This window comes from Helicoverpa zea, chromosome 18 (assembly GCF_022581195.2).
Source record: "Helicoverpa zea isolate HzStark_Cry1AcR chromosome 18, ilHelZeax1.1, whole genome shotgun sequence".
Lineage (NCBI taxonomy): Eukaryota > Metazoa > Arthropoda > Insecta > Lepidoptera > Noctuidae > Helicoverpa > Helicoverpa zea.
The window spans coordinates 1,621,462-1,635,789 of NC_061469.1; the positions used below are offsets into that span (position 1 = coordinate 1,621,462).

Consider the following 14,328-nt stretch of genomic DNA (forward strand, 5'->3'; position numbering starts at 1 on the left):
TGTAATTAGGAATTATTTTTAATTGATTTGGCACTCAGTGTTGAGACCTAAACAAAAGACGTGTTCCACCAATTTTGTTTTTCACAGAAAGAACATTGGATATTCCATAAATATTCGTGAGATGTCTATCTATCAGTGCAATAAAACCATGATTAGACAATTAAATTGATACTCAACTTACTCGTGGTCGATTATCTCACATCCGTGAGTTTCTCAGAAAACAATGACATGGGTTTTTGATTACAGTCTTTGCTTTTTATTTCTTTTTAGTTATAGCGTTTTGTTGTTCGTTAATGGAATTAAAGCCATAAGAAGTTGAAACAACAGTCGGGGCGACGGGTTATTCCCGGTTACCGCAAAACTGATAGTCACTTCCTCTGTTTTAACCACAAGTTAAAAACTGTAATGTAGTTTATTTATAGAAAGAGGGATCATGCTATTGTTCGTTTTTAAACAAATTATAGTGACTCCTCATGAATATTGTAAATCAGACTGATCTATTTTTCTTGTTATCTGTCGGGAATACATTTTGGTTTAGGGATTTCTTGAACCTTCGTAAGAAACGAGGTGCTTTTATGAAGCAATTCCTCCTAGGAGTAGGCGTAACCGTAGGATCCCTAGAGAACGAGATGATAACCAATTCTTCTCTTCCAGCACCCAGAACACATTGAACAAACTCGTTACCACTGGGACACGAAGCAGAAGAACCACTTGCTTGGCTGCTTCTTCTGGGGTTACGTGCTCACAGAACTACCGGGCGGCAGATTAGCAGAAATCATTGGTGCCAGGTAAGAACCAAAACCATTACCCCCTTAAAATCAGCTACCAGATTATACTGAGTCTATCGCAGTTATGAACAGCCCTGGGACCATAAAATGTCCGTAAAACTATAACAACACGTGCTAATCACTATTTTATTACGTCTAGTCCTAAAAATAACGGTCTCGTGAGAAAGGCACGTTTTTCATGCAACATGGCGACTGTTTGTATTCCAGACTGAATTATAATAAGCATTTGGCAATGGTAACTGCATTTTCGCAGCCAATCCCAAGCTCATTCCCGGCAGAATGCCGTCCAATTTACAAATAATAGATGCTTTTGTGTCAGATCGCAACAAAAACTTGGCCTCTGAATGGTAAACAATCTTTTTTTGCAATACTATGCCATTCATTGTTGGCAACACCATGTATACTGTCGCGAGGACGTAGAAAAAAAAGTCTCGCATTGCAGAGGGCGGCGACCGTACGTTGCACCAAGAAGATTATCATCATTCATTTTTGCAGCTCGTATTTGAAATATTGTTGACCAAGCAATTCTCCTTGGGGAAGACCGGTTCCGAAATTTGATTTGGCTCAATAATTTACATTCGACGATAGTGTTTTTTCGTGATGCAATCAAACGAACGGCGCAAAGGGTGTTATTTCATTTTAAATTACGAATGTACGCATCTCTGTAATTTGTGCGTCCGAATAAATTAGCGTCGAACTTTCTAGAAGCTTTCAATAAAAGGGTCAGGAGGAGTCAACGAAGTTGATTGGCCTGAAACTTTTGGTCCTTGCCAGTTTGAACTATGGTAATCACTCATAATAGAAACTGGACACGAAGCCATTATATTACCAACAATTTAGTTATTATGTCAGTCAGCAATGATTTCTCAATGACGTTCAGCATACTTTGTACCAGTAATTGGTGGAAACAGTGTCCCCTTTTTGATGCACTTAAAATCCTCAACCCGTTTTGAGCTTTGGCAAAGAAAACAGGATTATTACCAACTGATGCAATTAAGAGTATTGCTTATTGAATTAATTCCACCGGTGCGCCTGCGCTCGTCGGCTCTATCAGGCGTACGCAACCGGTTTGTGACTAATTGTGTGAATAACACGATATTGAGGACGCTGAAATCAAGTTTAACAAGTTTTTTGGCTATTTTATTTTGATTGGAGTCGTTATCCCAGCGTTGCAGTTGTTTTGTTTACGAATTGTTGAGACTTTCAATTCTGAAAATTGCCTTGAATGAGAAGAAATAAAGAAGTTAGAGAATTGCTGGTAGCACACAATGGCTGAAAAAAGGAGATGACAGGAAATGATTCACGCGGAACGTACTCGAACGCATGCGGGCATGCGCCGCGATTTATGTACGTTATCGTGTAACTGAGTATTGTGTGTTCATTCGTGAAATGTTTGCGTGTCAGTTTTTGAGACGTCGATGCGGGCGGCGAATTTTTGACGTGCCTCGTATTGAATTGCCTGTCATGTCGACACGCAGTTTTTATTGTAGCCATAAAAGCATTGAATGCATAATTATTGTTATTTGAATTTAAAATATTGATGAGTCTTCATGTTTCAGCTTATAATGATATATCAGCTGTCTTAACAGTTTTTTTTTTGTTTGGTTGCCAGGCGGGTGTTCGGCTACAGTACTCTGCTAGCCAGTATCCTTACCCTACTCACTCCTGGCTCCGCAGCCATCGGCTTTGGATGGATAGTAGCCGTTAGAGTCTTGCTAGGATTCCTCCTAGGAGCGACATGGCCAGCTATCCTCCCCATGGCATCCAAATGGATTCCACCAATGGACAGATCGAAATTCATGTCTAATATGATGGGTAAGTGTAAACAAATTAAATATGTTCAATAATGGAAATGACGAGTTCCAAGAAACTATAATTGGTTTAAACGTCTTGCGTGAGTAATGGACTCATAAACAAGATACAATTAGCGCCAGTTGCAATCATACAAACAATTCAAATGGACGACATTCGCAAATTGTGGAGTTCAGAGGGCGCCATAAATGTGTGTTACATCGAGCTACTAGTCTGCCTTGACCGGCCTCCGTTTTCCTCCGTCATCTGACGCTTGTAAGATATCGATGTCACAAATTACACACAATATCATACACGTAAAGAGGGCTCGAATTCTTATCGCTCCGTGTCGCTGCGCAAACATTTTGCAGTGATGCGTGTATTTGAAAGCGACAATATGGCGGCTCGGAGGCGCGCGCAGGCGTGGTCGCTGACGTCAGAGCATTGGCGGCTTCTGATTGGACGTTATATGCTGACCGCGCGATTTAACCTTGCGCAACCGTTGCCATGCTGCAGTTAACCAGTTCTGAGAAGCGCGTCGCGGCTTAGTATTATTTTAGTACGGGACGTGTGGTCACGTGGTGGTTATGGCGACTATGATTGTAGGCAAGGTTAGGAATGTGCGGCGCAGTCTATTCTAGAATCCAATTAAGATGACATTGTCCTTTGATGAGCCGTACCCACATAGCATCCGTTCCTAACACTCATTATTCATACTGAGATTTATCTGTAAGATTTAATGTGGGAAAAATTATGAATAAATCCTTTGTAATATAACATTTTTAGAATTAATTTAATATTTTGCAGAAATACAAAAATTGTACCAGCGTGACTTAGATTCTGATCAAAACCGCAATTACTTTTATCTGTTAATGTATGCATGGTTAACGTAACCTTGGTAACAATACATGTAGTTAATGCATTTCCTTGTGTGAGTATAAATAAAATAATCACAGAATCGTTACGCGGAACATTGAGACTACGTAACATTAACAGTAATATACTGTTTATTGTGAACATTAGTGCTTGAGAGGAAACATTTATTTTAATACCTAGCTTAAAAACTTAGACCGTTCAGTTTTTAATTCGAATATAAATAAGTCCTCATCTGCCTAGCCTTTTCCCAACTATGTTATGGTCGGCTTCCAGTCAAGTCCAGTGTTTTACAAGGAGCGACTGCTTATCTGACCTCCTTAACCCAGTTATCCAGGAAACCCTTTGGTAAGACTGGTAACAGCTACAACCGCCAAAGATATTCAAATGACAACTGCAGATTCAGTTTTTGCTTTGAATATAAATAATTACATATTAGATGCATATTTACAACTAGCATTTGTCGGTATTATTAGTTCATCAATCAATACACTGAATATTCATGACGTCATTAAAATTATTAGACTTTACATTGCAAACGACGTTCATGAATCTAAATAATCTAAAATATGGGTCGTATCGTATCTTTAAAGATAAATCAAATAACTGTCGGTTAACTATAATATGTTATCTTGTTTACTTGATTTGACAAGAGCTTCCTTTAACTTGATTATCAGCGATTGCTATTACGCATGAATGGAGTAATGCAATCAAAAATATAGTTTGCAATAATATGGAGGATTGTATGGTTCAGGGCAGAGGTTGAAACGCAATTTATGTCTAAGTTATTGATTACTGAGGAATTTAATCAGAAAATGGTCAAGTGAGATAAGATTTTTTATTTTTGTTTCTTAGGAACAAAAATACGGTCACAGGTAGAACTTAACTTTTGTTAAATAAGCACAATAATTATGTACATATAAATAATACTTTTATTTACAAAAACTATTCATTATTTAAATGTAAATTAAATTCATATTTACATAGACATACTAGCACAAAAGAAAATTCGATGACAAAAAAAATACTTGTCCGAGCGTAACTAGAAAAGATGGTCACACGACTTTTTCTAACAGTACGAATAAAAACGCTTAGTGCGCAACTGTAAAATAAAAGTGAAAATAATACGCGACACACTTTGCGAATCTAATTTTAGACTGACAGACACTATTGCGGTTTCCATTCATTGAAAGTTTACAAAGAAAACTTTTTAAGAACGTTCTCGCAAGTCGTGCTTAAAAAATCACAGAAACGTTGTTTTTTTTTTTAATTTATTTATTTAATATACATATTAGTAATTAAATTACATTTTTAAATATTAATTGTTTGTGTTATTTTTATATTTTAATTTATACCGACTTCCAAAAAAGGGGGTTCTCAGTTTCACCCGTATATTTGTGTGCGATTACTGCAGGGTTACGGTACGGTTTTCAGCACAGTGTTTGTTAAAATTAGGGAAAGGTTTTGAAGTCGGTAAATTTTTTTTTACAAAAAAGTTTTCTATTATTTCTCGCAAGAAAATATGGTGAACCTCGTTTGTTACTGATTAATGAATGAAATGGAATCGGTCCACTACGTGCATTGTTCGATACCGGGCCATAAGTTCAACCAGCCACAAATGCAGTTAAAGTGGACCTTAAATCCTTACTTTAGAGGTCATTTTGCAAAAAATCCTATTCTAATTATTTTTGCAATAGGTTCAATGTGGGATTTACAGTTTTACTAGCTGCTTTTGTATTGAATGTTAGTGTTATCGATAGGTATAAGTTTACCTAGCAATAGAAATTGATAAGAATACTTACTTAAAGTTATGGTTGTTATCTAGATTTCGCGAAAGTTCTGAAACCATAGCCGATACTTTAGTTTTCTGCTATCTTTTCCTGTTTTTCAGCTCATTTTAAACACTGTCAATAACATATTAATACTAGCACTCGCAAAGTCCCTAGTCGCTAGCGGGAAATGAGACCAATCCCCAATCCGTTCCTGTCCCAAAATCGTGTTTAACTAAGTTGCCAAAGTCCATGAATATAGTGTTAAGTATTGTGTAAGTAATAAAAAAAAATTCTGTATACATATATATATAAATATTAAAATAAAAACGTAAATACGCGGTGGACTCACATAGTCTTAAGACTAGACATAAGTTTGTGAGGCCAAGACGGCAAAAAATTATAATTAAATAAAAAAAAATGTAAATAAAAGCGCGGACCCTCAAGTCTGCGGTAAGGCTTTATTAAAAAAAAAAAAAATAACATATTAAATCATGTTTATTTTTTGTTTACGACGTCATAGATTTTTTCCAAAACAAGCCCAAGTACTACTGCCAAGAATCCGATTTGCGGTTTAATTATTGCATTGATCAATAACCTTTTGTGGTATCTGGTCCGTATCCGGTCGTATCTTTACTTTAGGGTTCCGTATATATTCTCGGTGTGCAAAATTTTTTAACCAATAAGCCTTACGCAGCTGTCATTGCTATTATGTGTTTACTAATATTTCGGAAATCGTTTCACATAATACTATCGATCCACTACATTTGTTTCCGGACATAAACTGTATTTTCTACATAAGATGGCAAAACTGATGATGGCAAAAAAATTTAATCTTCCTCATTAATCCCTATTAGCTGTTAGTGAAACCCTCATAAAAATCAGTTCAGCTATTTTTAAGTCACCGTCACGAATACAGACAGCGGTTACGGTCTTACTTTTATAAAAAACATAGATTTTTCGATACGGAACCTCTGGCATACAAGTCGTCTTGCACTTGTCAATTTTCCAATCTATAGTTCGGCCATTCAGAGAATGCGTTCCTGACACGTCGCGATTGAACTGACGACGTAACTTTGCAATGGCGTTGCAGTTACGATAAAAATATTTTTGCTGGTTGTTTACCGTTTTAACAATTGAGGAGCATTAAAACAACATTATTATATCAATAATCAATGAATGTTATTACGTCGTCAGTTCAATCGCGACGTGTCAGGAACGCATTCTCTGAATGGCCGAACTTTAGTCACGATACATCGCCCTTCAAAACGTCCTTTATCAACTGGGTCTAGGTATTTCGGAGGAAAACCATACCGTTGCGAATAATTACTTACTTTGTATATGTTTTATTAACACCGTGTGCCTTGAACTTTGGATATTCAAACAAGGGTTGCTATTGGAAATTATGTTATAGTAGAATTTGGTGTCTGGTTGCCCGGGTAACTGGGTTGGGGAGGGCAGTCGCTCCTTGTAAAGCACTGGTACTCAGCTGCATCCGGTTAGACTGTAAGCCGAACCCAACATATGTAGTTTTGGAAAAGGCCTGAGATGAATTTGGTAGAACAACTTTGTGGTCATAATAGGGTGTATCATGGATTCTTTTACTTAAACAAACCTTAATTGTTAATCAACTTGTTAATCATTAGACAACAGTAAGTGCCTATCTATACAAAATCAATTACATGACAAGTCAATCCCCGACAGTAAATATGTATTATATGACGATGTTAGGCGATGTTCAACCAGTCGTTATTCGTCTATTATTTTATGGACAGTCAAACCACTACGTCTATGTAAGTGGTTTTCGTTTTATTGACAGCTACGCGGTGGCGAAATGTATGAAACCTATTCAGTTTATTGGTGCCCATAGAACTTTCTAGAGATTATCTCCGTTTATCGCTGAAATATTGAATCCGTGAGACTATACAATTAGAGAAGAAATTAAGCACACACACACACACAAGATAAGAATATAACATGTAAATATATTATATGTAAATATATTATATATAAGCGCACACACACACACACACACACACACACAAGATAAGAATATAACATGTAAATATATTTCAGTTTTATTTTTATTTAGTAATAAGTATAGATTTAATAAAACTAAACTAGGTAATAATTATAAGTACTGCAAACCTCTCCTACCTCTTTATGCTGTGCCCTACCGGGTCCATATTGTTTCAAATATATTGTTTAAACTTTATAAAAATACCACCTGTATTACATATGGAACGCAAATAAAGATTTGAATTTGAATTTGAAATTTGAATAAGCTTTACCTTATAACTTAAAGTATCCATAAAATTAAATGTAAGTAATTTTAATGCATTTAATAATGAAAAAAAAATGTATTGCACCCTAAAATAAGACAAATTATGCAAGCCTTATTTTTTATCGAATGAAAAAAATCCTGAAGACCTGGACTGACCTCAAATTAGAGTTAATACCATTTTGGCACATACATCCATAAAACTAAACTGACTGCTAATATAGAAATCAAAACTAAAGAAAAACAGAACTCCAGACAAAACTGTTTAACCGTACACTTTAAACTAGATCAAGCACATACGTCAGTGATGCGTTGACCTCTTATACGCTAGGAACTTTCCTACCGTCCACTGTCTAGTTACTATGTACCTAGCAATACTTTATTGTTTGTACAATAATGTTCATAAATTAATTCGCGTTTTACGCAGATTGAAACGTCACTTAGGTAGGCACTATTTTTGTGTTCACACTTAGGTTTAAACATTTAGGCGTGACGTTTTAATTTTGCACAAACAATAGGTACCCATATTTGTTTAAGACCCGAGTACGTTCAGCGGGGCCCAGCAGGGCCAAGGCCTGCCGGGGCTGCGGGTTGTTCGAAAGAGATACCGCGGCCCTGGTACATAAAAGGCCTATGACGGAACACAACGGTTTTTAGTCAGTAAGAGTCTGACACTCCCTCACCGCTGCTAACCCACAGTGGGAGGGGTCATTTGATGATTTTTGACGTCGTAAAAAAAAAAAGACCCGAGTACGTATATCGACAACATAAACGTCAGTTTTCTTAAAACAATTGTTTAGTATGAATTTTGACATTCCCTTTTCAAACTAAACAGTTGTTTTATGACAAACGGACGCTTATATTTTGATTAAAATGGTCCTAAAAAGTTTAAGTCGCACAGTTTTTAGTCCGACGACAGTTTGATCGGGCGCTGGATAAGTACGAAGATGTATGGAAGTGTACACGTAACCACAATCAAATATATGAGTTTATGCTCCCTAAGTTTACTCTTTGATTTGCATTATAAATATATTAACTTCCTCCTATTTCATTTATCTTAGTATCTTTCTATGCACAAACCTCTAAACACAAGTTACCTACAAGCTACCAAATAAGCCCCTCTCTGTTCTAAGCTCAAGTGAGGTCAATTAGCATGGCCATACCATAAATATAATGTTCTTCATCAGATTCATTACTTGGACAAAACAAAACATTATCTCATTCGCCTGTCATTTGTCTAATTTGTTGGAGTCTGTCTCCTGTTGACATCACCAGCTATCTAGACTCTTAATAGGTTTGATAAAAACATATGAACTGTTTTCCCGCGGTGTCACCCGTGTCCTGTGAAAACGCCTGCTCGTACCGGGATAAAATATAGCTGTACCTTACTCGGGAAAAGAGTAGTTTTTCAACAGTAAAAGAAGTACCTACTTTATACATTGTGAAATGCAAATAAATAATATGAATATGAAAGTTTTAAAAACGGTTTAGTAGCTTCGGAGCCTTTAGGGTAGAAACAAACACAAATATGTTTTGTCTTTATTATAAATATGAGTATAGATAGACCATGCTATGGAACAAACAAGCATTCTAAGTGCTCCACCATTGAATTGAAACCATCTGATACCTGAAATAGTAACGCTTATCCACAATTCGATATCGTTCTAGAATACCAGCATAAACAGCTGACGATCAGATTATATCGCGATCCCTTCCAGATCGTTCCAGACTATCCAGTATTCTAATATTAGACATTGAAACTTTCAAGCTTCGGTCTACGCAAGGAAATCGAGATAAATCGTAATGTTATCGATACGTTTATAGAGGATGGTCATGGTCACTTAACCCTGGATTAACAAGTGCAGATTAACCTTTTCGATTAACCATTCAATGATGTACTATTAAATAATGCCAATTTAGACTAATATTATAAAGCTGAAGAGTTTGTTGTTCAATGTCAGGCGTAGGTAGGAATCTCAGGAACTACTGGGCCGATTTGAAAAATTCAGCATTAGATAGCTCATTCGTCGAGGAAGGCTGTAGTGTTGAAGGGTGGGCGTTTTGGGGGCTGCCTTTTTTAAATTTCTGACATTCGAAAAGTGCTGTTTTGCAGCCTAATTTGAAAAAAATACTTTTGAAAAAATGATTTTATAGGCTACTTTTTATCCAGGTTCGTCTATCGGTTCTCACTGGTGAAACTGCGGGAAAATGACTAGTGTAATAATTCAAATAGATGGAATAAAGTCGTAAGTGCACTCACAATGTATACGTCATATATTAGAGGCGCGGTTGGCAACGCGGCCTGACCTACTTGGGACCATTGCCAAGTTCATGATTCGTCATTCTGAACGCAGACATTTTTTTTTAATCTGTGTTACTCAAAAGAAATTAGATATTATGTAATAGTAGGGGAAAAACGATGTTTATTTAGTTTTCTTTCTACGTTGTTTGGTTGCCACGTTACATTAGAACCATCGATATAATATATGTACTACGTACTAGATAGAACGTTCCGAACAAAAAGCTTGCCACACTGAAATGCACTGCAGACTTTGCATAGCCCAAAATAGCAAATCAGAGGGATTTTGACACCCGCGTCAGATGGATGTCTATGAAATTACAATTGTAAAATAGAAAATAACATATTAAGGTATAAACTTACACATATTAACTATTCGAGAGTCAAGTTAGTAAAATTACACACTGTTCATGCTATTACAGCGTTTGTATATCATACTTTTCATTTATAATTCAATTTTACAAATATACATTAATTTGTTTCACGCCAACTTGAATTATTATAGATTAAGAAAATCCTGCAGAAACAGGTGTGCCATAAAACTGGTAGTAGGTAAATGTCAATGAAAACATACAGCTATATTTTATCCCGGTGTGGGCTTCCCCACATTCTTAAAAACTCTAAATATGTTCTGACATGTAAGCCATACCTCTCACAAACATCGATATCCATATATTTCATCCAATAACCAACAAGCATCACACTGGAAGTGCATTTTAAGTCTAAGATTTATTATTTTTAAGAAAAAAAACATCGTAATTAATATTTAAAAAACCTTAAAAATAAGTTCCTGGTTTTAATACATATATTACATGATTTTGAATTCACTTAGATATAAACTTTTTGAGTAATGGAGAATGTAGGCAAAATACGAGCGAAAATATTATGTCACTTCTGCAATTTACATCAATGGGGATGACTACATGTCACAATACGTCAACAAGATGTCAACAGACGACATAAGCGGGTAAATTATTTGTATGGATGTTCTTGTCTATCGTTAGAATATATGTCAATGATTAGAACATATTGACTTTCTCAATCTATGGTCGATCAAGTTCAAAACTTTCATATTAATGTAATAAAATTAACGTATATTATTTACAGAAATTCACTTATCAAACTAACCACGTAAACGCAATAAACACTTAAGTATAAACATGAAAACGTGTGAAAATATTTAACAGCATAAGCCGATAAACCGCACTTAAACCTAAGAATTACCATTAGGTTTATAGCTATAATTAACACTGACTTTACTCGCAGATAATCCTATTTAGAGCGCGCACACTAAAAACTTTTAGTCGGCCGATAGTTGATTTGGGCTCATAAATCGGTATGATGATGAATGGAAGTACATACGTAACAACGATCAGGTATTTGTCCGGTATCAGACCGACCAAAAACTTTGATTGAGTTCTTCTTCTTCAATTTAAGAGCCCAGCTCTTGTCGGTGCAGCTCCTTCCATTTACGCCTATCTAGCGCCAACTCCTGAACTTCCTTATACGTCACAACATTCACCTTCTCTTTAATTTGTTTCATGTAGCTGTACCTTGGACGACCCCTTCCCCTCTTCCCTTCGACTTTCCCTTCCACGATGTTTTTTATAAAATCGTCGTGACGTATAAGGTGTCCTATCATTTTTCCTCTCCTGTTCTCTATGCTATGCAATAGTTGTCTTCTACTCCCTATTCTACTTAATACTTCTTCATTGCTAATTCTTTCCGTCCAACTAATTCTCTCCATCCTCCTCCAGCACCACATCTCAAAAGCCTCCAGTCTGCTTATATCCTGCTTAGTCAGTGTCCAAGTTTCACAACCGTACAACGCAATGCTCCAGATGTATGTCCTTATGAAATTCTTGCGAATGTTTCTATGTATATTATTCTATGATTGAGTTCACAACATTAAAAAAACCTACCACCAGTTTTCAGTTGGCGGAATAAAAGTTTGTACTGTGTGCGCGCTCTAACATTGACTTTACTCGAAGATAATCCTATTGAACTTACGACTGTTTACGCCTTTAAACCGTAATTACAATATTGTGTGAGCAAATTAACGGTTAGTCCACTGCTTATATTGGTGGTATATGTCTTTAATCAACCTAGTTTGTAACTCGCTAGTTTATTGCCACGAAATCGCCTGTATTTATACGACAATTTACTTACATTTCTACTGCTAAAATGTCTAAGATTATTATGACTAGATGTTTCTCGCGAATATGTTTAAGCCTAATAATATTCTATTCTATAAGGTATAGTAATGATTGGTTTCACCAAAATCCTTTCTCTAGTTTTAAATATTAATTCCGTTCTTACACATCACTATAAATAATATTAGTGTGATTACTATCTATGTTTACTTCCATTAGTGCAAAGGAGTCATGAATTACTGCCAGTAGATAGAAACTGTAAATCCTATAAAGCAAGCTAGACTTTATCTTATTGTTCGCGTACTTAGATTAGCCTAGGAAATTCGCACTCTGTAAATAAGCTTAACACTTATCGATCTAGGTCGAAGTTAATCCTTGTATCTACTTGATACACCTATAAAGATAGCATTTCACTTAAGAGCAGTTTGTAGGTTGTTTTGTGTCTCTAACTTTAAGGGAACTATTTCTCTTCATGACTGATTGACTTAACCGAACATAAGATTGATGGAGTCTCGAAATAATTATAAAGTTCATCCTTATTGTCCCACTGCAGGGCACAGGTATCTTCTCATACAGAGAAGGAATAAGCCTTAATCACTACGCTTGCTCAAGGCGGATTGATGAATCTAGAAGGATTCATAATAAGTTTAGTTTTTGTTTAGCTGTAAGTCCTCCATACTGTATTAAATAAATAAATAAGCAAAATGTTTCAGCGTTCTGACTTCTTCAGGATTATTATCAGACTAGAAAAGACCCCTCAGTTAAATCGTGACTGTGTGATTAAAAGTTATTGCTCCTTTATAACCTGATATGAATTTTGCAGCATCATCGTTGGGCGCGGCGATGACGATGCCAATTTGCGGCTTCCTGATCGCCCATTTCGGCTGGGAGTCAGCCTTCTACTTCACTGGTAATGTAGCATTTATTATGTCAAAAGTGGTTACAATGTACCTTTTTATTGTAACATTAGTATTAGCCTTTATTGACAACCTTTTCATTAATGATGATACATGTATCTAGGAGATCTTCTAAGAGCAAAGACAGGCCATTTTCTAGCTACCTTATTATAAAACGAAGTCCTAAGAAAGTATCAGTTTTAGTACTCGATATAAACCGAACAAAATTAAAGCTCCAACCCAGTACTAAGCCCAGTACTTTTTAAAACCATGTTTTATAATACGATGGCAGATGTTAAAAAAACAAACTTGAAACGAGAAAATAAATAAGTGGTCGGGCTATGTTAGTGAAACTTCTATCAGTTTTTAATGTTTCAAGTAATTTCCATGAAAGATTGTAGACAGTTTAAACCAGACAGTAGAATGTCTACCGGACACAGTAAGAGCTACTTCAGATTTATAAATACATTAAAATCATAACCACACAAGTACCTACTAAAGGATCTAATATCTATTCCATTATCAATAACTAGCCGTTGCCCGCGACTTCGTCTGCGTTCTCGTGCATTTAATCGTTCAGTGCTCATCCCCCGTAGGTGGTAGCGTGATAATATATAGCCTATGTGTTGAACCGGCCCCCAGGTAATAGTCATGCAAAATTTGATTTAAATCCATGCAGTACTTTTTGAGTTTATCCGGGACAAACATACAGACAAACAGACATACAGACAAAAATTCTAAAAACTACATATTTGGGTTCAGAATCGATTATGGATCACCCCCCAAGTATTCTTTTTAAAAAATATTCAATGTACAGTTTTGACTTTCCTATCATTTTATTATATGTATAGATAATATTGATAATATCAGACTTTCCAATGCTGATAGCTAAATGCTCTCGTTAGTAGCACCAACATTGGAAGTAACTGTTTTCAAAAGGCGTTAGGGAAAGCTTTAAGATATCAAAACGCATTATGATTTTGCAATGTTTGGAAAATGGTTATAGTAACTGAAGTTGCGGTAGCTGCAATTTTGTCTGAGGAGTGTAGAATTTAGGAATACTAAGAATTTGCAATAATCTGAACTATATTGTTGGTAAAGTCGTGGAAAGAGGCTTACTTCGACCATTAAATGCTAGGTAGGTACTTGGAGAGGCTTGTAAAATGATTTTCAGGTTCATGAGTATTATGTTATGGCCCTTTAAGAGTACTTAATCAGTACCTGAAAAGATAAACAGAAGTAGGTACCTACTTTCAAATTTTATCACATTGATTAGATTATTGATATGTCGAGACATCTTTAAACAATTAATGGAACTTCCTTTTGCTAGGTTTTCCCCACAAAAGATAAGTAACTTTAACGGCTAGCATTTTGGGAGCTTATCCCTTATGTTTGTTATTATGTTCGTATCCCTCCATTAAGTTGCATGAACGATACAAAGGAGAGGATTGCTAGAGTTTAATGAAATAATTTGTCCT

General features: G+C 35.9%; 1 protein-coding gene across 1 annotated transcript in view; it reads left to right on the plus strand.

Moving 5' to 3' along the window:
- The window catches only part of LOC124638709 (sialin), a 54,783-nt gene that overhangs the window by 14,793 nt on the left and 25,662 nt on the right, over positions 1-14,328 (plus strand). Inside the window, exons 4-6 of the mRNA XM_047175741.1 lie at positions 655-788; positions 2,401-2,603; positions 12,778-12,864. Of these exons, the coding sequence (XP_047031697.1) occupies positions 655-788; positions 2,401-2,603; positions 12,778-12,864 (424 nt within the window). The remainder of the gene's footprint in view (positions 1-654; positions 789-2,400; positions 2,604-12,777; positions 12,865-14,328) is intronic.